Consider the following 25508-nt stretch of genomic DNA (forward strand, 5'->3'; position numbering starts at 1 on the left):
GGGGCGTTAGTCGATAAGGTAACTTGCCTGAGCCCCTGTAGATTCATATCGTTGAGGGGAGAGCTGATAATATACATGAAGGAAAGAAAACACAGGACTGGAATGACTGACGTCTCCTTCCTTTGGCCTGGACCCACTCAGTAATCTCATTTTTGGGGCCAATATGTATACGCAATGAGAGAGAGACCCCTTCAGAGCTGTCCCCCATGTTGCCCTCCACATTGCCCCTTTTCCTCCAGATCACTAGGTGTTCACTGAGCCTGAATGGTGTTGAGACTGACCATCATTTCCTATCTTCCTGGGGCAAGACATGAGAAAATTCACATGAGCTGACATGCACATGAGGGCAAAACTAATTTTCACTTCCAACACTGAGCAAATGTCTAGATGTTTAACTTAGCTGACGAGCCACATTTCAGAAAGAAAGGGAGGGACATCAATACTGCGCTGCAGAAATCCACACTTTATAAATCTCCTATACTCAGCAATTCCTTTAAAGCTAGCACGGGCATCGTGTGGCTTTTACAATGCCATGGGGCAGATTACATGATCTATTTCCTTTTACTTTAAAAATAATCCTAGATTAAATGTCATGTGGTATTCTGGACTGGATCTTGGAACAGAAAAAGGACATTAGTGGAAAAAGTAATGAAATCCTAACAAAGCCTAGAGTTAGTTAAGAGTACTGTACCAGTGTTGGTTTCTTAGCTCTGACAAATTTACTGTGGTAACGTGAGCTGTTAATACTGGAAGGAGCTGGGTGAAGGGTATATGGGACTCTCTGTACTATCTTTGCAACATTTCTGTAAATTTAAAATTATTTCAAAGTATGGGGCACCTGGGTGGCTCAGCTGGATAAGCGTCTGACTCTTGATTTTGGCTCAGGTCATGATCTCAGTTTGTGAGCTTGGCCCCTGCATCAGGCTCTGTGCTGACTGTGTGGAGCCTGCTCAGGATTCTGTTTCCCTCTCTCTCTGCCCCTCCCCCTCTGCCTCTCTATTTCTCTCTCAAAATAAATAAAATTAACTTAAAAAACTTTTTTTTAAAAAATGAAATTATTTCGAAGTAAAAAAAAAAGTTTATCTTTTTGATTTCACACACAAATACTCAAGTTTAAATTTTCAATTGAAGCACAGGTGTAAAGCTCTTCTCTGAGTCATACATTCAAAAAAGTCAGTTAGATCTGACCTTCCATAAGCAATAAAAAATCTAATAACTTCCATAGGAGCTGTTTCTCCAGTTCTCAAACTTTATTATTAAAAGACCAAATGATTTCAGACATGGTGCTTGGGGAAAAACAGAAAAGAAAACACTTTGGGAGTTTACCTTCAACTTCAGTGTCCTCAACAGACCTGAAAATGATTTTGATAACTAAAATATTTTAAGGGTCAGTTTAGTTAGGTTTCAGTAGAAGGTCCCACTCATGGTGGGTTCTAGCAGATAAAGGAGGTAGTGGGTAAGAGTCACATAAAAGAGGTAGTAGACACTAAAGTATTTCTAAAGGAGCCACAGTTTGGGCTATGGAATCAGACAGCCTAGGCTCTGTTCTTATCCTGGCTCCAGCATTAACATAACTTCTTTGCGCCTCAGTGTTCCCGCCTATAATACTATCTTGATCTGGATAGTAACTGCAATGTAAAAAGTCATTGAGATGTGCACTTAAAATTTGGGTGATTTAATATGTATGAATCATGCTCTAAGAAAGTACCAGAGAGATGGGGGAGGGAGCAGAAGAAGGAAAAAGAAAGAAGAATTAAGATTTTTTTCTCTAACCCATTTACAGACCCAAGTTTGAAGACTTCTACAAGAAAAATGGATTTTAAAAACCCAACTTCAGGGGTGCCTGGCTAACTCAGTGGGTGGAGTATGTGACTCTTGCTCTTCCAGCTGTCAGCTCAAGCCCCACGTTGGGTGTAGAAATTACTTAAAAACATAAAATCTATTTTAAATAAAATTTTTTGAAAAATCCAACTTCAGAATGTAATTTCTGGGGACATATTACAGCTCAAGAAGTTGACATATATACATTGATTGAAACACAAAAAATAAAGTTCATTATTTATTTTTTTATTTTAGAGAGAGAGTACACATGTGTACCCGTGAGTGGGGGAAGGACAGAGTGACAGAGAGAGAGAGAGAGAGAGAGAGAGAGGAAGACGGAATTAGAAGGAGGCTCCAGGCTCTGAGCTAGCTGTGAGCACACAGCCCGACGTGGGGCTCGAACCCACGAACCGTGAGAACATGACCTGAGCCGAAGTCGAACGCTTAACCGACTGAGCCACCCAGGCGCCCCTGGTTAGTTATCGTTAAAGCACTGCATATCTCTAAAGTAGACATTGAAAAAAAATTCTGAAAAACAGCCATAGCAGACACTGCCATCCGCTACCTAGGGATCCAGACTCTGCTGTGCTCAAGTCATACATGGGGTTACTTTAGCCTTGTTACTCACCAGCAGGGCACACAAGACTTAGACTGCAGACATCTGATGGGTAGTAAGCAGCATATACCCCAGCCACGTGGCCACCCATGGAGGTGCCTACCAGGTGGAAAGGTTTTTTGTTCAGCTTGAGGCATTCTACAAACTAGGAAGAGAAATGAGAAGGAGGTTTGATTATATAGCTGTAGCCAATACCAGCAATAGTGATTACGTAGCAGAAAACCTCTGTACTTCTGTAAGGACAGCTAACAAGGGCTATTAATGAAAGGGCATCTATAATCTACTGGATCCACTATCTAGACAAGCCTTGTGGCACAAAATATTCTCTACCTGGCACAGGTGATTGAAGGGTCATTTATATGTATAAAACCAACAAGGATTCCCCCTAATTCATGAGCCAGCAAACTTTTTTATAAAGGTCTCAAGAGAAAATATCTTTTGCTTTGTGGGTCATATGTTCTCTGTTGCAGCTACTCAACTCTGCTGTCGTAGCACAAGAGCAGACAGAGATAATACGTAAATGAATGAGCATGGTTATATTTTAAGAAAACTTAGCTTACAAAAACAGGTGGCAGGCCAACCACAGTTTGCGGACTCTTGCCCTAATTTAAAGCCCTTCCCATCCACCCAACCATCCATTCATCTAACAATCAACCTGTCTATTCAACCATCCAACCATTCAACCAACCAACCACACATCTAAAAATTATTTATTGGATATTTCACCAAAGACCCCAAAAGATAAGGTTCCTGTCCTCATCAGAACACACAGTCTAAAGGAGATTTGCACAGACATTAAATAAACATCTTCAGGGCAGCTGGGTGGCTCAGCTGGTTACTGCCAACTTTGGTTCAGGTCATGATCTCACGGTTTGTGATTTCGAGCCCTTGCAGCAGGCTCTGTGCTGGCAGCTCGGAGCCTGGAGCCTGCTTCAGATTCTGTGTCTCCCTCTCGCTCTGCCTGTTCCCTGCTCTCTCTCTCTCTCTCTCACACTCTCTCTCTCTCTCTTTCTCCCTCTCTCAAAAAGAAATAAGCATTAAAAAAGTAATCATCCTCGTTTGGGGAAAATATGTACTGTTAATTTGAAACTTACAAACTATGAAATTCTGAAGTAGTTCACGAGACTGATGATTTTGAAAGCTCAGCCAGAGGGAGGCTGAAGCTAGATACTAAAATAGAACAAAATGCAAAGAGCACCCTTCCCATCCTCCACAACTAGGCAGAGGGGCTATCATGATATTGTGTCATGTAGGTGGTAAGCAAAAAAATAGACTCTAGGGAAATGATCTTGAGAATTCTAAACTCCTTTTGCAAAGAGCAAAAACAAAATGTTCACACCATATTTCTTGAGAAAGAGCTAAAACGGGCTTAAAGGAGAACAGTATGCAATAGGTCCTGACCCTCCACAGCCAAGCAATGATACCAATGGGGTGCCATTTTGTTTGTAAATATTTGCAGACAGAATGCATTGGAGACTGGTTACAAGTCAGCATAGAACTCTCTTACCTGCTCTCCAGGCTTCATGTGAAGTGGGTAAGGCCCAGTCTGAGCAATTTTGGTAGAGCTTCCAGCTTACCTGGTGTATCCTCTTTACCTGTCCATCTATGGACAGGTCATCCAGGGAGGACCGGGTGGTGCCCTCATGTCCTGGCATGTCCACGCAGACCAAGTGCAGGTTCTTTGGAAGGAACTGAAGACACATGGGTGCAGAGAGTCAGTGTGTGGTATGCAGGACATGTCTGCCTACTCTTAGGGAGGTTGCCTCCACTTACCAAGTGATCTGACAGTCATCTTTGAGTGTGGTGGGTCTAAGCCACTCAGTGTCTTACCCCAGTAACATCTGATATGAGTAAGTACTGCCAGTAACCTCATAGGGAGCAGAGCCCCCCCAAAGATCAATATACAGATGGGAGGGGACTCAGGAGATGTATGGAAAAGGGGGACAAAGGTTAAGGTAGCAAGCTGGAGTTTCTTGCTTTTTTTTTTTTTTAAATGTTTTATTTATTTCTAGGAGAGAGAGAGAGACAGCGTGAGCAGGGGAGGGTCAGAGAGAGAGGGAGTCACAGACCCTGAAACAGGCTCCAGGCTCTGAGCTGGCAGTCAGCACAGAGCCCGATGTGGGGCCCGAACCCACGAACCGCGAGATCATGACCTAAGCGAAAGTCGGACGCTTAACCGACTTAAGCCACCCAGGCGCCCCTTTCTGGCTCTTTCTTAATGCCAGTTGGCAGGTACTATCTCCTTCTCCTTTCCCTCATCTCTTTCACACTTACTCCGGTCATGCAGCCACTGACTTGGAACCAGAAAAGAAGCCTCTGTTCTCCCAGAACACAGCCAGCTGGAGCAGCCCCAGAGCCCACAGGAGCAAAGCTTTCCCTAAGAACGATGTCTGTCTGATCACCCCACCTCTGGGTTTAACTTTTATTTTTTTTTTGCATTAATGTCTAATTCCTGGGACGATTATTATCCTAAAATGCCTTCCATTTATATTTGTGCCACCTTTTAACCAGGAAGCTGAGAAACATCTGTTACCAATAAACAAATACCCAGTTACATAAAAAAAACATCTGAGAGGCATCTGGGTGGCTCAGTCGGGGAAGCGTCTGACTCTTGATTTCAGGTCAGGTCGTGATCTCACGGTTCGTGGGTTTGAGCCCCACAAAGCCTGCTTGGGATACTCTGTCCCTCTCTCTGCCCTTCTCTCTCTGGTGTGCTTGCTCCTCATTCTCTCAAAAATAAACAAATTAATTAAACAAACAAACATTTGAGTTGGGACAGAAAGCAAGAGGTTCACTAAAGTATGAGGATGGCCGTCCTTAGGTGGAATCTGGGAATGAGAACACAAGGAACTACACCATGTGGGAGCCTTTTCCCCCTGGTGTAGATCATACTTGCAATTACTCAGGTATAGTTCTGCTTGCCTCCCCAGATCTCTCCCAGCCTCCACCTGCACCAGCTGGCCACTGACCAAGTTGCCACACCCAAGGAAACCAGGACAGAAGGTGAGCAATTTGGAAAACTAATCTCAGGAAGCTGCTAGATAAAGACTATTTCTCTAAATGACTCAGGAAAATTAAAACAACAACAACAACAAAATAACAGTAGGAGGAAGGGAGGAAGGGCAAGGGAGAAAGAGAAGAAGAACAAAAGGGAGAATGAGGGGCTGGAAGAGGAGATACTTGGGAGTATAAAAGAATAAATGATTCTGGGGCACTTGGGTGGTTCAGTCAGTTAGGCATCTGACCTTGGCTCAGGTCATGATCTTGCAGTTCGTGAATTTGAGCCCTGCATCCGACTCTGTGCTGACAGCTCAGAGCCTGGAGCCTGCTTTGGATTCTGTGTCTCCCTCTCTCTCTGCCCCTCCCCCACTTGCACACTGTCTCTCTCTATCTCTTTCAAAAATAAACATTGAAGAAGAATAAATGACTTTGTTAACCTGATCTTGATAGTCATGACAAATTGAAAGGAAGGTAAGTGTCAGAAATCTTCCTTAAGAAATATTCACAAGGTGAAATGATTTCTGTTTTAGGGTACAGATTTTACAAATAGCATTCAACTCAGTAAATTTTTTCTGAGAAGAGGATTTGGACAATACAGTTGACCTTCAAACAACACGGGTTTGAACTGTGCAGCTCCACCTATAGGTGGATTTTTTTCCATACAGCATAGTAAATGTATTTTCTCTTCCTTATGATTTTCTTAACATTTTCTTTTCTCTAACTTACTTTATTATAAGAATACAGTATATAATACATAATACATATAACATACAAAATATGTGTTAATCAACCATTTATATTATTGGTAAAAGCTTCTGGTCAACAGTAGGCTATCTGTAGTTAAGTTTTGGGGGAGCAAAAAAGTTATACACGAATTTTTGACTGCATGGTAGGTGGGCTCCCTTAACGCCCATGTTGCTCAAAGGTTACCTGGATACTGAACTAGTTTTAAGATGATATGAGCCATGGTTCTGGATTCCCTTTGCTTTTCATCATTGCATGCATTCCATCACATGCAAGTGGACACCCTTTTCTTTATTGAGGGACCCCCCTCTTGAGAGAGAAGAATCTAGAACTGCACCTTGACCACACTGAGCCACATATCCTTATGTGCAGAGAATCCATGCAGCATGAGGAGGGAAGGTTTGTGCCCAGGCCTGCCCCGGAACGAGTAACAGAACTGATAGTCTTCATGGTAAACGTAGCGGACTTGCATGCCCAACGTTCTCCGCCAGTACCTGGGGAGGAAAAATAAAGGAGAAGCAAAGTCAGCAAGCTCCAGAGAAGTGGTTTTGGGAGGGGCACATGCCCTCCTCCCCGTATGTCCCTGGTCCCCCACTCTCAGGGAGCACACTAAGTGAAACCATTCCAGGAAGCACCTTAAATGAATATTCTCATATGTGCTTTTCTAATAACTTCTAACTAGGAGGAGAAAAAAGAGTGTTTTCTGAAGAAGAACGATATATAATAAGCTTCTGTTAATATGTAAATATATATATATACAGATATAGATATCTATATATATATATCTTTTTAGCAGTTTGAATGGCGGTATGATGGAGGAGTAGGTGGTGAGATCTTTCTAGGTGTCTGGTTGGCCTTTCTCTGCCTTGCTTGCTTGAGCTACAGTTGAATTCAAAGTAGCTGGTGGCAAGGCTGGGAAGAACTCAAGAAAGGCCAAGACAAAGGCAGTTTCCTCTCGTAGAGAGCTTGCTTGCAGTTCTCATGGACACCTGAAATCTAGGACAGTCATGGATGTGTGGACATGGCTGCACGGTGTACAGTGCATCCTGGAGTAAGTACCTCACTGCAGAGGGGCTCCGACTGGCAGGAAATACATCAAAAGACTTAAAGATAAAGCATATTACCGCTCATCACTTGCAACTTGCTATTTGTGGAGATGAAGACTTAGACTCTCTCCTTAATGCTACAATTGCTGGTGGTGGGGTCACATCCACAAATCTCTGATTGGGAAGAAAAGACAACAGAATACTGTCCAAGGATGCCTCGATTCCTTATGATCTCAGGACTAAACACTCTGACAGCTGTCCAGCGTTGGTGAGTCCAGCGGACTCTGTCTCTGTGAGAAACACAATTCTGCCCTTTTATAATCCTATTTGAGCAAGTAGGAAGTTTAATTAGCTTTCCGACCAACCACATTTCTGCCCTTGAGTCCTAACCTTATTTAAGTGTTACTGTGGCTTCTGAGAAGTGATTGATTCTAAAATATTTTGATAGAGTTGACTGGATTTTACTTATTTATTTAAAGTTTTTTTTTTAATGTTTATTTTTGAGAGAGAGAAAGAGAGAGAGAGAGAGAGAGAGAAGAGCAAAACCAAGGAAGGGGCAGCGAGAGAGACACACAGAATCCCAAGTAGGCTCCAGGCTCTGAGCTGTCAGCACTGAGCCCGACATGGGGCTCAAACTCACGAACTGCCAAGATCATCACCTGAGCCAAAGTCGGACGCTTAACTGAGCCACCTAGGTGCCACTAGAGTTGACTGGATTTTAATTGTGATGTAGAAGTCATATAACATTTTGTTTTATACAGACATTATTCCCACTCTGATGGATAAGCTCAAGAAGGGTCATACCCCTCTACCCCAAACATATATACATATACATGTATTAAAATATGTATATTTAATATATACTTATATATACTTATATATTTTATTATGTATATACACATTATATTTTTTATTATATTATATATAATAATCATATATATTATATATATGCTTTCTTCTCCCTACAGATTTTGAGAGGGAGAACTGACTCTTCAGAACTATCTGCATCAGTCCTCTGGTTTTATTCTCGATAGCATTCGGCAGCTGGTTGGAAGCTCAGGTTCTGTTGGTTATGTAAGACTTGGCAGTGCTGGAGTTTGGCCCGAATTCTATTTCAGTATGGAATTACCATCAAACAAATGTAATGCTCTGCATGAAGAATCTCTCCAAGACGAAAGATAGTTAATTCAATCAGAGATTCACTTTGTGGTCTACTTTGCACCAGAGAGGTAGCCAAGTCTTGCAGAAAGCAAACAGCCTAAGCTGATTAGTGTTAACCAGCCCTTGGTATAAAATAAAGGACGAAGGGGCTGAGGACATATATGCATATGTACTTGCACCTGCATATTCAGAGCACGAGAGCGTATACAAGACACTATTAAGATGAGTATCTGGAGTGGAGGTGGGAATTATAGTGAGAAGTTAAGTGGAAAGAGAACAGTGGCAGGAGGGAGATTTCATAACTTTCTTTTTTCAGTGAATGCATTGCCTATTCAAAACATTAAAAATAGCACTGGCTAGCTTAAAAGCTCTTATGACAAAGCAAGCATATGTCAAAATTCTAAACCATGGCACCATAACATGAATTAGTTTGTTCATTCATTCATTCATTCACTCATATCCCAGCTCATTCATTAATTAAATGATCTTTTAAAAAAAAACTGAAGTGTAGTTGACATAGAATGTTTTATTAGTTTCATGTGTACAATATAATGCTTAGACAATTCGATACATTACTCAATGCTCCCCATCTGTTACAGAATTCTTGACTATATTTCCTATGCTGTACTTTTCATCTCCATGACATATTTATTTTGTAACTGTCTCCTTCACCTATTTTACCCATCCCCCCCTCCACTTCCCTTCTGCCAGTTACCAGTTTGTTTTCTGCATTTATGATTCTGTTTCTGTTTTTCATTTGTTTTGTTTTTTAGATTCCTCATATGAGTGAAATCACATGGTATTTCTCTTTCTCTGTCTGACTTCACCTAGCATAATACCTTATAGGTCCATCTATGTTGTCACAAATGGCAAAACCTCATTCATTTTTATGGATGAGCGACTGATACTTCGTATCACGAAGTATCACACTTGTGATACACACTTGTGTGTGTGTGTGTGTGTGTGTGTATATATATGCACCTGGATGGCTCAGTCGGTTAAGAGTCCGAATTCGGCTCAGGGCATAAGCTCGCAGTTTGTGGGTTCGAGACCTGTGTCAGGTTCTGTGCTGACAGCTCAGAGCCTGGAGCCTGCTTCCCATTCTGTGTCTCCCTCTCTCTCTGCCCCTCCCTGCTCATGCTGTCTCTCTCTGTTTCTCAATAATAAATAAATGTTTTAAAAATTTTTTTAAGAAAAGTACTTAAGCATTTTTTTTACTGTGTCAGAATATACATAACAGAAGAGTCACCAATTTAACCATACAATTCAATGGCATTAAGTACATTCACAATGATGCACATCAACCATCACCACTGTTTATTTCTAGAACTTTTTCATCATCCCAAATAGAAATTCTATAACCATTAAATAATAACTCCCCATTTTCCTTCTCCCCTCAGCCCCTGATAACCAGTATTCTGCTTTCTGTCTCTAGAAATTTGCTTATTCTAGGTACCTCATATAAGTAGACTCATACATTTGTTTTTTTGTGTCTGGCACATTTCACTGAGCATTGTGATTTCAAGTCCATCCATGTTGTAGATGTATCAAAATGTCCTTCCTTTTTAAAACTGAGCAGTATTCTATTTAATATAGGCACCACATTTTGTTTATCATTCATCTGTTGACGAATATTTGGACAGTTTCATTTTTTTGGCTATTGTGAGTAACACTGCTACGAGCGCCGGTATACAAATATCCGTTTGAGTCCCTGCTTTCAATTCTTTGGAGTATATACCCAAAAGTAGAAATGCTGGATCATATGGTAATTCTATGTTTAACTTTTGAGGAGCCACTAAATTTGTCACAGTAGCTGTACTATTTTACATTTATACCAGCGATGCACAAGGATTTCTCTATATCCTCACCAACACTTGCTATTTTCCGTTTATTTTTTTCTGAACTAATAGCCACCCTAACAGGTGTGGAGTACTGCATTGTGGTTTTGATCTGCATTTCCCAAATGAGTAGGATGTTGAGTATAGATTTCTTTTTATTGAGATATAATTGACATACCATAAAACTCACCCTTTTTAAAGGTATAATTGGGGATTTTTTTTTTTTTTTTAAAAAGCATGTTTGCGAAGTAGTGCAACCATCACCACTACCTAATTCTGGAACATTTTCATCAAAAAGAAATCAGAGTCAATGGTACACTTTAAAGTGGGTAGAAAGGTAGGGCACCTGGGTGACTCAGTTGGTTAAGTGTCCAACTTCGATTCAGGTCATGATCTCATGGCTCATGGGTTCGAGTCCCACATTGGGGCTCTGTGCTGACAGCTCAGAGCCTGGAGCTTGCTTTGGCTTCTGTGTCTCCCTCTCTCTCTGCCCCTCCCCTGCTCTCACTCTATGTCTCTCTCAAAAATAAATAAATAAACATTTATTTTTATTTTTTTTAAAATTTTTTTCAATGTTTATTTATTTATTTCTAGGAGAGAGAGAGAGAGACAGCATGAGCAGGGGAGTGTCAGAGAGAGAGGGAGTCACAGACTGAAACAGGCTCCAGGCTCTGAGCTGGCAGTCAGCACAGAGCCCGACGCGGGGCTCAAACCCACGAACCGCGAGATCATGACCTAAGCGAAAGTCGGATGCTTAACCGACTAAGCCACCCAGGCGCCCCAATAATAAATAAACATTTAAAAAAAAAAAAGCATTTTGAGGAACGGCCAGACTGCTTTCCAAAGTGACTGCACAATTTTACATTTCCACCAGCAGTGCCTGAGAGGTTCATTTCTCTACATCCTTCATTGCTATTTTTTAGAGAAACTTTTCATTGAAGTATAAATCATATAGAAATGCGCACAAATTTTAAGTGAACAGCCTGATTAATATGCAGAACTGACTCAAGCTATCCAGGCTCCCCACATGGTAGCTTAAAAAAAATGAACCCAGTATCTGCCACCCAGATTAGGATTAAGAATATGACCAGCAACCCAGATGCCCACTTCATGTCTTTCCCCATCAGTACCCCCAAAGGTAACCACCACCTCACTTTATCTCTCCAGGATAGTTTTACTATTTAAAACTTTGTCATAAGTATTTGTTTGTATCGGATTTCTTTCACTCAGTATTGTGTTTGTGTTATGGAATATAGCACTAGTTCTTTCCTTTTCACAGCTGTATATAGTATTCTATTGAATACTATATGAATTTTACAGCTATGCTCTTATTTGTCTGTTACAGTATTAATGGAGACTGGTGTTTCCAGTTTGGAGGTATTATAAATGAAGCAGCTATGGAACATTCTTTTATATGGCTTTTGATATCTCTCAGTGTGTATATACACACACACACACACACACACACACACACACATACTTTTGTTGGGTGAAATGAGAGGTCATATTGACAAAAAGGTTTCCAAAGTGGATGAAGTAATTTATACTTCCATCGGCTATACGCCAGATTCTCGTTGCTCCACGCTTGCACTGAGTTAAATAGTATCCCCCCAAATTCGTATCTATCTGGAACGTGTGGATATGACCTTATTTGGAAACAGAGTCTTTCCAGATACAATCAGGTTGAGCTGAGGTCATACTGGATTAGTCTTGTGGGCCCAAGTCTAGTATGACTGGTGTCCTTATAAAAAGAGGGAAATATGGACACAGAAACACACAGAAGGAAGAAGACTATGGGAAATACAGAGGCAGACAGTGGAGTGACCCATTTACACGTGAAGAAACATCTCAAGTCCAGGAACGCCCAGGACTCCTCACAGTCACCAGAAGTTAGGGATGAGCCAACGAACAGATTCTCCCTCAGAGCCTCCAGAAAAAACCAACGTTGCCAACACCTTGATTTAGCATTTCTAACCTCCAGAACTGTGACAGAACAGATTTCTGTTGTTTTACGTCACCCAGTTTGTGGTCATTTGTCGCAGCAGCTCTGGGAAACTAACACAGCATCCTTGCCAATACTTGGAATTGTAGTCAGCCTGCTTCACTTCAGCCATACTGATGGCTGTGAAATGGCATCTCATTGTGGCTTAAATTTATTAAATTTACCTTATGGCCAGTGAAGGTGAGCACCATTACATATGTTTACTGGCCATTTTAATGCCTCTGTTGAAAGGTTTTTCTATGTTTTCTTTTTTTTTTTTTAATGTTTATTTATTTATTTTGAGAGACAGAGCATGCAAGTGGGGAGGAACAGAGAAAGGGAGAGAGAGAATCTAAGCAGGCTCTGCACTGTCAGCGCAGAGCCTGACATGGGCCTCAATCCCACCAACCAAGAGATCATGACCTGAGTCAAAATCAACAAACAGACACTTAACCAACTGAGCTACCCAGGCACCCCCCGGTTTTTGTTTTCTTATAAAAAGCTTTGTTTCATGTAGGTCTATAATCCACCTGGGTTTGATTTTTGTACATGGTACAAGGTTGTAGATGAGGCTGTCTTCTTTTTTATTGCTGCATTACAAATTACCAAGTTTAGCAGCTTAAAATAAAACCCATTTATTAGCTTACAGTTCTATGGGTCAGGAGAGAGCTTACCTGAGTTCTCTCCTGAAGGTATCACAAAGCTGAAATCAAGGCATCAGCTGGCTCTGATCTAGAAACTCTCGGAAAGAATCAGCTTCTAAGCTTATTTAGGTTATTAGCAGAATTCGGTTCCTCGTGGTTTAGGACAAATCCCTGCTACCACACTGGCTATCAGCCAGGGACCATCTGCTCTGAGTCCACGGCATTCTTTCTCATGGGGCCCTCTCCAACTTCAAAGTAGCCATAACACTGAGTCTTTCTTGTGCTTTGAATCCTTCATTTTTTTTTTAATGTTTATTTTTGAGAGAGAGAGAGAGAGACAGAGTATGAATAGGGGAGGAGCAGAGAGAGACAGAGATACAGAATGTGAAGCAGGCTCCAGGCTCTGAGCTGTCAGCACAGAGCCTAACAGAGGTCTCGAACTCATAAACTGCAAGATCATGACTTGAGCCAAAGCTGGATGCTCAACTGACTGAGCCACCCAGGTGCTCCTGAACCTTTTCACTTTTAAGGACTGATATGATTCAATCAGGCCTCCTTGGATAATCTCCTTATCTTTAGGTCAACTGTACACAACAGAACTATGGGAATGATTTGCCATCATATTCACAGGTTCTGGGGATTAGAGAGGTAGATCTTTGTGGGGCTGTTGTAATTCTGCCTACCAAAGGGTCAAGATTAACTTTTTTCGCAGATGGTTATCTAGTTGACACAGCCCTCTTCCCCACTGCAAAGCAGTGCCGCCTTTATGATAATTCAGGAGATTGTATCTATGTGCATGTATTACTGGGCTCTCCTGTCCCATTGGTTTATTTGTGCTTCTTCTTCCTTTTTTTTTTTTTTTTTTTGAGAGGGAGAGAAGGGGAGAGAGACAATTCTCAAGCAAGCTCCACACTGAGCATGGAGCCCAATGCAGGGCTCGATTCCATGACCCTGGGATCATGACCTGACCTGAAATTAAAGACGCTTAACCGACCGAGCCACCCAGATTCCCCTGCCCTTCGTTATGCCAATTTTACAAAGCCTTGACTTACTGTTGGTTTATAATTAGGTTCGATAGCTGGTCATGTAAATCATCTAGCATTATTTTTCTTAAAGATTCTCTTGCTTGGGGTGGCTCAGGTGGTTAAGCATCTGACTCCTGGATTTGGCTCAGGTCATGATCTCACAGGTCCTGAGATCAAGCCTAGTGTCGGGCTCTGTGCTGAGAGTGTAGGGCCTGCTTGGGATTCTCTCTCTCCCTTCTCTCTCTCTGCCCCTCCCCATTCTCTGTCTCTCTCAAAATAAATAAATAAACTTAAACCTATTTTTGAGAGGGGGGGAGCAGAGAGAGAGGGGGACAGAAGATCCAAAGTGGGCTCTGTACTGACAGCAGGCAGCTCAATGTGGGGCTCAAACTCATGAACTATGAGATCATGACCTGAACCAAACAAAGTTGGACATTAAACTAGCTGAGCCACCCAGGCTCTCCATTTAACAAAACTTTAAAAAAGAAAAAAAAAGACTCTTGCTCAACTGACTCTTTGCTTTTCTTTATACATCTAAGAAGTTTATTAAATTACATTTTTTAAAAAACGTGCGGGGATTTTAAATGGGTGTACACTGAATCTATACATCATTTTATGGAAATCTGACATCCCTATAATAGAAAGTCTTTCAACTCACAAATACTGTCTATATCTCCATTACTTTAGGTCTTTCAGAATTTCTCTAGTACTTTGTAGTTTTCTATCCAGAGGCCTTCCGCATTGTTCTTTAGATTGATTCTTAAGAATAGATTCAGTATTCTATATTTGTTGATACAATGGTGAATAGTATCATTACAATTTTTTCATTTTCTATTTTTTGTTGCTGTCTTATAAGAATATAAATGATTTTTGTTTACTTATCAATCTTTTGTTTACTTAGCAATCTTGCCAAACTCATTTATTAATTCCAACAGCTTATCTATAGATTCTTTTGTACTTTCTGTGAACACAATCATGTCATCTGCAAACAATGTTAGTTTTCTTTTTCAATTTTTGTCCATTTTTTCTCCTATTTACAATTGCTTATCTTCATTTCACAACTGAGTTTCTTTAGGAAATAAAAGTCTTTAAAAATCTCTCTCTTTCATCCTGTGAACAGTCCTAATACTTTGCATGATGAAAATCAGAGCTATCTCTGATGTCACCCACAGTGGCCCCAGCCCCCCAACTGTGGTTCTCTGCCGATGCACGGCAAAGCATCCGATGCCTCCTATAGGGTGACTGCGGTCCACATCGCTGTGGAGACAGGTGGGCCATGCTCCAAGGACACTGAGTCGTAGAGAGAGCTGCTGTGAAGGCCAGACATGGTCTACGGGGGATGCCTGTTCATGTTCCCTAAGGGGCTCAGAAGATCCGCGGGAGAAGTCTGGGAGGCAGCCTGCCATGACAGGTACACCACACCCTCATGAGCATCTGGCAGGGCAGCTTGGGGTGTCTGGGACGCCCAGCCACCTCTACTGCCTGCTGTTCCTGTTCACGTAGCACTCCTGAAAATTAACCTGGCAGACCTAGCTCTGCAGGGTTGAATCCACCGGCGGTCATTATGGGCAGCTGAGCAAATAAAGGCGTTTGGGGGAATAACTGGGGTTAAGGCACATAAGTGACTCATGGTAAAGCCGTTCATCCTATGATACCCACTGTGTAAATGTCACTTGCAATGAGGGGAGTTGAAGGAAACAGGCTGTGCATTTTGATGGGGCGGGAGGAGCCACTCACAGGATCTCCGACAGCCCTCTGCAATGGCGTTGTGGGTCCCGGTGTCATAATCACAACCCCCATGTTCCAACATGACCTGGCATGAACCAAACGTTTCTAGGATTTTCATTCTCTCCAACCATCTGGGTTTCTTCCTGGCCTGTGTGCCTGAGTGCATAAAATAAAGGGCAGCACCGTGTCTGTCCTCTGGCTACAGCTCTGAGCTGAGTGACAGGCATGGGCGGGTTTTAAGATCACACGCATCTTGGGGCGCCTGGGTGGCTTAGTCGGTTAAGCGTCCGACTTTCGCTCAGGTCATGATCTCACGGTTCGTGGGTTCCAGCCCCGCGTCGGGCTCTGTGCTGACTGCCAGCTCAGAGCCTGGAGCCTGTTTCAGTCTGTGACTCCCTCTCTCTCTGACCCTCCCCTGCTCACGCTGTCTCTCTCTGTCTCCTAGAAATAAATAAAACATAAAAAAAAAAAAAAAAAAGATCACACGCATCTGTACGGTCATTTAGTAAGGGACTGAGTGCTCTGCTCTGTGGGGCCTCTCAGTGCTTCAGCGGTATTATTTGTTAATAAAACTGCATTATTTGCTATGTGGCATTATTCACAACAGCCAAAAAGAGGAAACTATAGAAATATCCATTTAAATAAACAGTATGTGGTGTAACCATACAATGGACAATTATTCAGTCATAATAAGGAATGAGGTACTGATACATGCTACAACATGGATGAAACTTGAAAACATGCTAAGGGAAAGAAATCAGACATTAAGGGCACAAACTGTATGATTTCATTGATGTGAAATGGCCAAATCCAAAGTGACAGAAGATAGTTACAGGTGCCAGGGGATGGAGGGACGGGGAAACTGTGAGTGACCGTGAACAGGTATGAGGGCTCCTTCCAGGCAGATGGAAATGCTATGGAATTAGATAGTGGTAATGGATGCACAACCCTGTGAGTATATATATGTATTTTTTAAAGTTTTTATTTTTTATTTTTTTAGTAATCTCAGTGCCCAACGTGGGGCTCCAACTCACGACCCTAAGATCAACTGTCACACGCTATTCTGACTGAGCCAGCCAGGCACCCCAATGCCGCAAATATATTAAAACTACTGAATTATATACACTTTAAAATGATGATTATTATGTTATGTGAATTTTAATTCAATAAAAGGGGAATTGATTGCTATGAGATCAAACGTCAAAATTACTCTGACAGTCTTGACCCTGAAAGCCTTCTCCTTGAAGGCTCAAGGAATTTGGAGAGTGAGGGACGATGCGGCACGGAGCGGGATTTCCGCGTGTGGTGGGGGAATTAGCCTTTATATAGTCCCGCCTCTGTAGGCAGCCATATCTGTGGTTATGGGCCACATCACTGAACTGAACTGCATTCTCTGCTTTGATTTAAGGAAGATGGCATTTGTGTGGGGGGGTCCATGGTGCCTCTGCAGGGCCACAAAGGGTACACTGCCCTGGCCTCGCCACGTCAGGGGTGACACAGGAGCCTTGGCCCCAAAGGAACCCTGATGTCAGTGCTGCAGGGCAATGGCACTTAAGCAGCCAGAATCTCAGCTTCGTCAATGCAGAGGTACATCCTGGGTGACCCTCTGCAAGGGTCACCACCACCACCCCCTCCAAGAGAGAGAGGGAGAGCACAGGATGAAAAGCTCCCTTCTGTTCAATTAGCTTCTTTTCAAGGATCAGAGCCTGGCTGGCAGGCGGAAAATTCCACACTCCAATGAAACAAAAGGGTGCCCGAAAGGAGAACAGATGAAGGGCACAAGCTCAACCTGCCTGCATTCTTTTCACCGTGCCTGGAAGGCAATTGTGACGGCCAGAGTCCTGGTTAAATCTCTGTGTGCTTCACTTTTTTTCCGGCGGCACAGAGAGGAACCAGGTCTATTTCAGTACTGCCTTCGCCAAGGGACATATACCACAGGGCACAGCCTGGTTGGGGGGGAGGGTTGTATTTTATTTGGTAAATGGACTGTGGCATGAAAAATCATCATGAGAAAGCTACTCTCCTTTCACTGTTAATCTTCTGATTCCATCAATGAGGAAGGCTGTGTTCGGGGCTGCAGTATCTTTCACACCTCTCTAGACTTTGTAACAAAGAGAAAGGAGATGCCGTATTTTTGGCAGGCTAGAATTTAAGACACTGTTTAATGACATTGTGCTTATTTTTACTTTTTAATATTAACTTACTATTTATGGCAAGTAAGGAAACAAATTTCTGCTTTACAGTAGTGATATTTATATTACTCTCAAATTGATCTAAGGTAAAAAGAGGGACTTAACTCTAAAGAAAACATAAAAGGAAAGTAGAGATGTTATACAGATAGGGCAAGAATCATAAAGACGGAACAAGAATGATAAAAATTTTGGAAATTTCTTTTCCTTTCTGTCACTTTATTATGAATGCGTTTAGAACAAATCTAAAACCATTCTGACCTACCCAGGCCATTTCCTTGGCCCTGGTCTTTCTAATTCATTTTTCAGTGCACATCTCTGTACCTGTCAGGACATCACTGGGTCAGAATCCAATGCCCAAGAGGGGCACCTGGGTGGTTCAGTCGGTTAAGTGTCCAACTTTGGCTCAGGTCATGATCTCGCAGTTTGTGGTTCGAGCCCCGTGTCAGGCTCTGTGCTGACAGCCTGGAGCCTGCTTCAGATTCTGTGTCTCCCTCTCTCTCTGCCCCTCCCTGGATCACACTCTGTTGTCTCTCTCTCTTTAACTAAACGTTAAAAAAAATTTTTTTAAGAATCCAGTGACCAAGAAAATACCAAAGGAGCTCCCATAAACATGCACAATTCTTGCCTGAAGACAGAAGCAGAGACTTTGGGAGTGAGGGCAACCTCCCAGGCAAAGATGCTATCAGAAACCAGAAACAATTTACCTGGTAAGGAGTTACCACCAATTCTTCAAGAATCCCCTCCAAACTCAAAACAGGACATCTTTCAACTTTTCCATATGTTTGAAATATTTCATGATAAAATGTTGAACCACCACCACCAAGAGGACAAAAGCCACCACCAGAGAAGATGACACTATCATTATGATACTCTTGAATACTTCAATTATCATATTAACTTACCAATAATAGATCCTTATCAGCGCTGACGGCCAAAGGAGAAATGAGGCTACAAATGCCAGGATAGGGAGGGCCAGTGTCCCACCTGCGATCACAAACATGTTGACCACATCAAGATCCATCCTGCTCTTTAAGGCTGGCAGACACCTGCAGGGCTAAAGAGAGTGACAGCATTGAAACTCTGTCTCAGGAGAAGAGGGGAAAAGGCAAAGTGGAAAAGAGAAGGACCTAGAATGTGGGTTAAGGTCGGGAGGAAGAAAAAGCTGACCAAATGCATAACAACTAAACAACAAAGGATCCTTGAGAGGATCCTGGATTTTGTTTTTAAGCTATAAAAGATGTTATTAAAACAAATGGGGGGTGGGGCGCCTGGGTGGCTCAGTCAGTTAAGCCTCCAACTTTGGCTCAGGGTTTGTGGGTTCGAGACCCGCGTCAGGCTCTGTGCTGACAGCTAGCTCAGAGCCTGGAGCCTGCTTCAGAGTCTGTATCTCCCTCTCTCTCTGACCCTCCCCTGCTCGCTCTCTCTCTCTCTCTCTCAGAAATAAATAAAAAACATTAAAAAAATCTTTTTAATAAAAAAAAAAATAAAACAAATGGGGGAAATCTGAGTAAGGACCAGATATATGAGAAAGTACTACCATATCAGTGACACAATTCTTAAGTGTGACGATGGAATCGTGGGTACATTTGTATGTAGAAAATCTATGCTCTTAGGAGATGTCCACTGAAGTATTAAGGGGTGAAGAATAGTGATATCTGCTACTCACTTTTTTTTTTTTTTAATTTTTATTTATTTCTAGGAGAGAGAGAGACAGCGTGAGCAGGGGAGGGTCAGAGAGAGAGGGAGATACAGACTCTGAAGCAGGCTCCAGGCTCTGAGCTGGCAGTCAGCACAGAGCCCGACGCGGGGCTCGAACCCACGAACCGCGAGATCATGACCCAAGCGAAAGTCGGACGCTTAACCGACTAAGCCACCTAGGCGCCCCTCTGCTACTCACTTTTAAGAATTGAGAAAAAAAAAATCACTGGGGGAGGAGAAAAGAGACAACATTAAAGCAAATATGGTAAATGTTAACCTCTGGTGAACCCAGGTGAAGGTTACATGATAGTATTCCTTCAGCTTTTCTAGAAGTTTGCAATTTTTAAAAATTAAAAGTTAGGGGGCACCTGGGTGGCTTAGTCAGTTAAGCCTCACATGGGGCTCTGTGCAGACAGTGCACAGCCTACTTGGGATTCTCTCTCCCTCTCTCTGCACCTCCCCCCACAAAATAAATAAATAAACTTTAAAAATAAATAAATAAAAATTAAACGTTAGAACAGAGAACCTAAAAGACAGAAACGGAAACGATCTATGTGTGCGCGTGAATGCCACTATCACGGAAAGGATGTGTTAACAAATCAGTAACAGTTCATCTAAAGTGAGGAACTAGTAGCTGGGGTGTCCGGGGTGGAAGGAAAACTTGTTTTTTACCATGTAGTACTTTTTAAAATCTTTTCATTATCTATCACATATATGTATAGCCTATACATATAAATAAGTCCTATATGATATAAAAAATAAGTCCTATACAATAAAAAGTTAAGAGGGAACAAATCAAAACAGTAGAATTGTCAGTGTACTTTTCTAAGGTCTTCTTGAAGACCTGATGAATGCATCTGAAGGCTAGAAGGGGAGCCCCAGGAGTGGCAGGGAGTGCCGCGTGTCGCCAGCACCGAGACCAGGGCCTGACACATTTCTAGGTGCTCTAGAAGTAGCCCCTGCTCCACCCTGTCTTACGAGTTCACAACATGGTTCATTTTTTTCATGAAATGAGAAGTATTTCAAGTCCCATCATCCTCCCTAGGCAAGAAAATAACTCCTGTGGGTTGTCTGTGGGGCTCAGCCGGTCAAGCGTCTGACTTCGGCTCAGGTCATGATCTTGCAGGTCATGATCTGACAGTTCCTGAGTTCAAGCCCCACGTCGGGCTCTGTGCTGACAGCTTACAGCCTGGATCCTGCTTCGGATTCTGTGTCTCCCTCTCTCTCTGACCCTCCCCTGCTCACGCTGTTTCTCTCTCTCTCTCTCTCTCTCTCTCTCTCTCTCTCTCTCGCCTAGAAATAAATAAAACATTTAAAAAAATTAAAAAAAAATATATATATAAGCAAACATTTGGAAAAATTAAGAAAAGAATTCCCCCAAGGACCTATAAGCCCAGTGTGGCACTTAACAACCTGAGGATTTCCAGCTGCCTGTGTTAAGTGTGCATTTCACCAAACAGAATAAGAGACTTCTCCAAGAAAAAGCATTAATATCTAGCAAATCCTGTGCTTCCTTATATTTCCTGTGAAAACAAAAACTCTCTCCTATATACTTCTGTCAATTGATATGTATTTCAATTGTATAATGAATTCATGATGGTATGGTATGACCAACACAGGGGCCAGATGATAAATATTCAGGCACTGCAAGCCCTATAGGGTCTCTTTCACAACTACTTGATCTGTCACTGTACTGGGAAGGCAGCCATACACAGTGTGTAATAAACGGTGGTGATGGTTCCAATAAGACGTTGTTAGAAATAAGCTGCAGGCTCTTTGGCCTGGGGCAGAAAGTGATCAAGCCTTATTATAGCACATCAGTCCTGTCAAACAGGCAAGGTGGGTGTTTTGTTTCATTTTATAGGCTGAGAAAAGTAAGGCGTAGAGAGGTTAAGTAATTTGCCCAAAGTTACTCAGTTGGTAGAGTCAAGATTACAAAACAGGTTTCTCCTTGGACCTGTTTCTCCTTTGCACCATGCTATACTTGGTCTAATTTTTTTTATGGCCTTTTTTCCAATCCTCATAAGCTCTTTGCTGTTAAATACCTACACTTGTCGTCACTCCTAATTTCTCCATGAAGACGGGACACCTCCATTTATGTTCTGTCCTCTCCAAAGGGGTTGGTGAAACAAGCCCCTTGCAGTCTAGGGGGGAAGTGGAGGAGAGAGACGAATGCATTGGTGGGTTAGTTAGATGGTTCATGGCCACACACACACTCCGTGTGGGTACCGTGTGGGTACGTGATGAAACTCCAGGAACGGAAGCCCTGTCAGGGGCAGAAGCACCGTCTGCGTTTCTGATTCAACGGACCTCTCGGCTTCTCAACCACCATAAACGCTTTCCAGCACACTTAAGTCACTGGCCTGTTTCTCCTTCTAGAACCAGAGCACCTTGAGGGTCGGGCCAGCTACGTATGTTCTTTCTCAGCACCCCAAGAATAGTACAGGACACAAATACGGTGCAAATGAATTAATGAAGAGCTAAGTAACAAAATAGGCTCGATCCTGTTTGTTTTGGGGACAACTAACCATTCCCAATGATGATGTAAGAGACCTGACTTTTTTCTTTCAGTAATTACAGAACTCCCTGGAGGAGTCACCTATTTAACTCCAGGTACAATTTACCATGCTAAAAGGCCTCACTGTCAAGGGGCAAGCAAATTACTTTCAGAGTGAAGAGAATTTTAGAAATCTGTTTGAACACTGTGGGTCACAAAAGAGTCAATGAAAATAGGAACTGCAACTTCAAGAGGAGTTTTCCAAATCACACAAAGTCCTTAAAAACTGCTGAAGGTTACTGTGAATTCCGATTCCTGAGCTGTAGGAGGTTAATTACGTGATGCTTCTTTGGACTAGGAACTAGAACGTTGTATGCCCAAAGCCATTATATCACTGACCCTGACACTGGGGATGTAGCCCCAAGGTCTAATAATCAAAAAGAGGCATCATGGCTTTACCAACGCCTGCCAAGGACCTCCCAGTCACTTAGGGGGAAAGTTTTATCTGGCTCCATGTCCCATTTAATTGCAGAATGAACTTCAATTAGGAGTTTTTGTAAAGCTTGATCAATTAAACAAAAATTTTTTAAACATTTTATTTATTTTTGTGAGACAGAGCATGAGAAGGGGAGGGGCAGAGAGAGAAAGAGACACAAAATCTGAAGGAATCTCCAGAATCAGTACAGAGCGCGATGTGGGACTTGAACCCACAAACTGTGAGATCATAACCTGAGTAGAAGTCGGACGCTTAATCCACTGAGCCCCCCATGCGCCCCTAGCCTGATCAATTTAGTAAGGCTTGGACTTACTATAGAGAAGCCTACTGTACACTTTCCCTGAACAGGTCAAATATGGACAGGCCCTGTGTGAAGAAACTAATGCTTGCTTGCTTGCTTGCTTGCTTGCTTGCTTCCTTTCTTCCTTCCTTCCTTCCCTTCCTCTTTTTTTTTTCAAGAATGTTTTATTTATACCTGAGAGAGAGAGAGAGAGAGAGAGACAGCGTGAACAGGGGAGGGTCAGAGAGAGAGGGAGACACAGAATGGGAAGCAGGCTCCAGGCTCTGAGCTGTCAGCACAGAGCCCGACGTGGGGCTCAAACCCACAAACCGTGAGATCATGACCTGAGCCGAAGTCGGACACTCAACCAACTGAGCCACCCAGGTGGCCCCCCTTCTTTCTTTTTTAAAGCTTATTTTTGAGAGAGAACATGCATAAGCGGGGGATGGCAGAAAAGGAGGGAGAGGAAAGAATCCCAAGCAGTCTCTGTTTTGTTAGAGCGAAACAAACCATGAGATCATGACCTAAGCTGAAATCAAGAGTTGGATGCTTAACTCACTGAACCACCCAGGCGCCCCGAAACTGATGCTTCCTGAGTTTTCTATATACATAACATACATAAGGAGTTAAGTGATGATGCCTATCTCTGGATCATCTTTCATTTTAAAGAGGACTTGCCCAGTTTTTCTTTAAAAAGGAAGCTCTCCTACCCTGCTGAGGTTTGTTTATAGGATATTCTATGTACCCAACGGAGAGGCTGGAGAGAGGAAAGACAGGAAAACTGAAACCTTGTGAACCTGGAACTGCCAATGACTGAAAATCAACAGAGGGGTAGAAAGTAGAATTTCCCACAGGATGGGGCCCATGCAACTGATGCTTGCAAGATGACTTTAGGGAGCAGGGGAATACTGAATAATGCTCAGGGCTCCACAGCATTGACTAGGTCACGTAACACACTGGCATGCATACGGAGAAGTCAGCTTTCAGTTCTTTTTCAGTTTTGTCTCAGTCAAAGAGAAACTCTCAGTACACCTCTCAGCCTTCCCCTCCTGCAAGCAACAGTAACTAGCTACTTAATAACATGGTTTCTTTGTGTTGATTTTTTCCCTCCCTCTTCTTCCTTCCTGCCTTTTTCTTTTCTTTCTTCTTTTTTTTAAAGATCTAATATTAAGCCATTCATGAATGGGCAAGCATCCCATCTAGCAAGGAGAGAGACATTTTCAATTTATGGCAGGGATGCATATTAATTTTTAAAATTAAGTTAAGGGGTGCCTGGCTGGCTCAGTCGGTTAGGTGATCGACTTCGGCTCAGGTCATGATCTCACAGCCTGTGGGTTCGAGCCCCGGGTCGGGCTCCGTGCTGACAGCTCAGAGCCTGGAGCCTGCTTCCCATTCTGTGTCTCCCTCTCTCTCTGCCCCTCCCCCACTCACTCTCTGTCTCGGTCTCTCAAAATAAAATAAAGAAATAAAAAAAATTTTTTAAATAAATTTAAAAGGAGTCAATTTAAAGAAAAATGCAAACTAGGCGATATATAGGTTCTGGTGAAAATCATAATGGTGATACATGAAATGGCTCGGGCACCAATCGGGCTGGGGGTGGAACATTCTGGCTGCCTCTCTCCTACCGGGCTCTTCCATAACCCAGCTGCGAAAGCTTCGTTTCCTCAACTATTAAATATGAATACTCATCCGAATCACCTCTTCTGTCTTTTCCTACTCTGAAGACTTAAAACATTTCTCAAATTATGCCAGGCAGTTAAAGAGGAGGCTCTGGCTTGCCCCCTCAGGAATCTTATTCTTTGTTACATGTTCTTGGAGCCTAAAACAGTACCAGGCAAATATCTGTGGCTTGACAATGCTTATTGCCTGAATTCCTGAAAAAGAGGAAAAAAATGCACTTATTTTATGTATCTGTTGTGCAAAAGCAAGGCACCCCGGTGTTGAGGACAATGATTCCTGTGGCCCTGCGGCACAGGGCGAAGAGCAGCTGCATTAGGAAGAGAGCTGTCTGTTCTGACAAAAGGGGGCACCACTCACATCCCAGACCAGGCCCCCCACCCGGCCTCCTCCTGTTAGCATCCAAGCTGTGCGTGCGGGGCCTTTGTCTCTGAATACAGGGATGAAGACTGACTGGATAGAGGAGGCACCAGTGGATCTGGTGCATCTCAAGGTCCCTAGTCTGCGGGCTAGGAGTAAGGCATGATGTGCCATGGCTGTCTTTTCATGTTCTCACTGACTTGGAAGACTGGGAATCCTGAGTTCCAATACCTTAATCTTAGGGTATAAAGCAGAATTCCATGAAAAAACAGAATGTGAAACACTTTCAAAGAATCTTGCTTTCCCTAGATATCTAACCCATACACCATCAAATCTGACAGACTAAGGTCTGGTTGCTTCAAAATAACGATTATTGTAACAATGATAGCAACAATAATAACCAAGACCACCTGCAGCCAAAGATACAAGAGTGACAACCTCCACCTACTAAGTAACTGCTTAACAGGTGGGTCAGAGGGGGAGAGAGACTCTGAAGCAGGCTCCACACTCAGCAGGGAGCCCGACACAGCGCTTGATCCTACGACCCCGGGGTTATTACCTGAGCCAAACTGACTGAGCCACCCAGGAGCCCCTCTCCCACTTTAAAGATGGAGAAACTAAGGCTTAAAGAAATTCAGAGCTCAGTTCTTCACTCACAACTGTCACATTTTTAAAAAAATGCATTTATTTCTGAGAGAGAGAGC

General features: G+C 42.7%; 1 protein-coding gene and 1 pseudogene across 1 annotated transcript in view; one reads left to right on the forward strand and one right to left on the reverse strand.

Moving 5' to 3' along the window:
- The window catches only part of ABHD6 (abhydrolase domain containing 6, acylglycerol lipase), a 37538-nt gene that overhangs the window by 10958 nt on the left and 1072 nt on the right, over window positions 1–25508 (reverse strand). The window contains exons 2-5 of the mRNA XM_077776685.1: window positions 18699–18850; window positions 6519–6675; window positions 4015–4128; window positions 2450–2582 (exon numbers count right to left, since the gene is read on the reverse strand). Of these exons, the coding sequence (XP_077632811.1) occupies window positions 2450–2582; window positions 4015–4128; window positions 6519–6675; window positions 18699–18817 (523 nt within the window). The 5' untranslated portion in view covers window positions 18818–18850. The remainder of the gene's footprint in view (window positions 1–2449; window positions 2583–4014; window positions 4129–6518; window positions 6676–18698; window positions 18851–25508) is intronic.
- Window positions 6743–7458, forward strand: LOC144241940 (histone H2A.Z-like; annotated as a pseudogene).

Source organism: Crocuta crocuta, unplaced genomic scaffold (genome assembly GCF_008692635.1).
Source record: "Crocuta crocuta isolate KB4526 unplaced genomic scaffold, BGI_CrCroc_1.0 scaffold87, whole genome shotgun sequence".
In the NCBI taxonomy this organism is placed as follows: domain Eukaryota; kingdom Metazoa; phylum Chordata; class Mammalia; order Carnivora; family Hyaenidae; genus Crocuta; species Crocuta crocuta.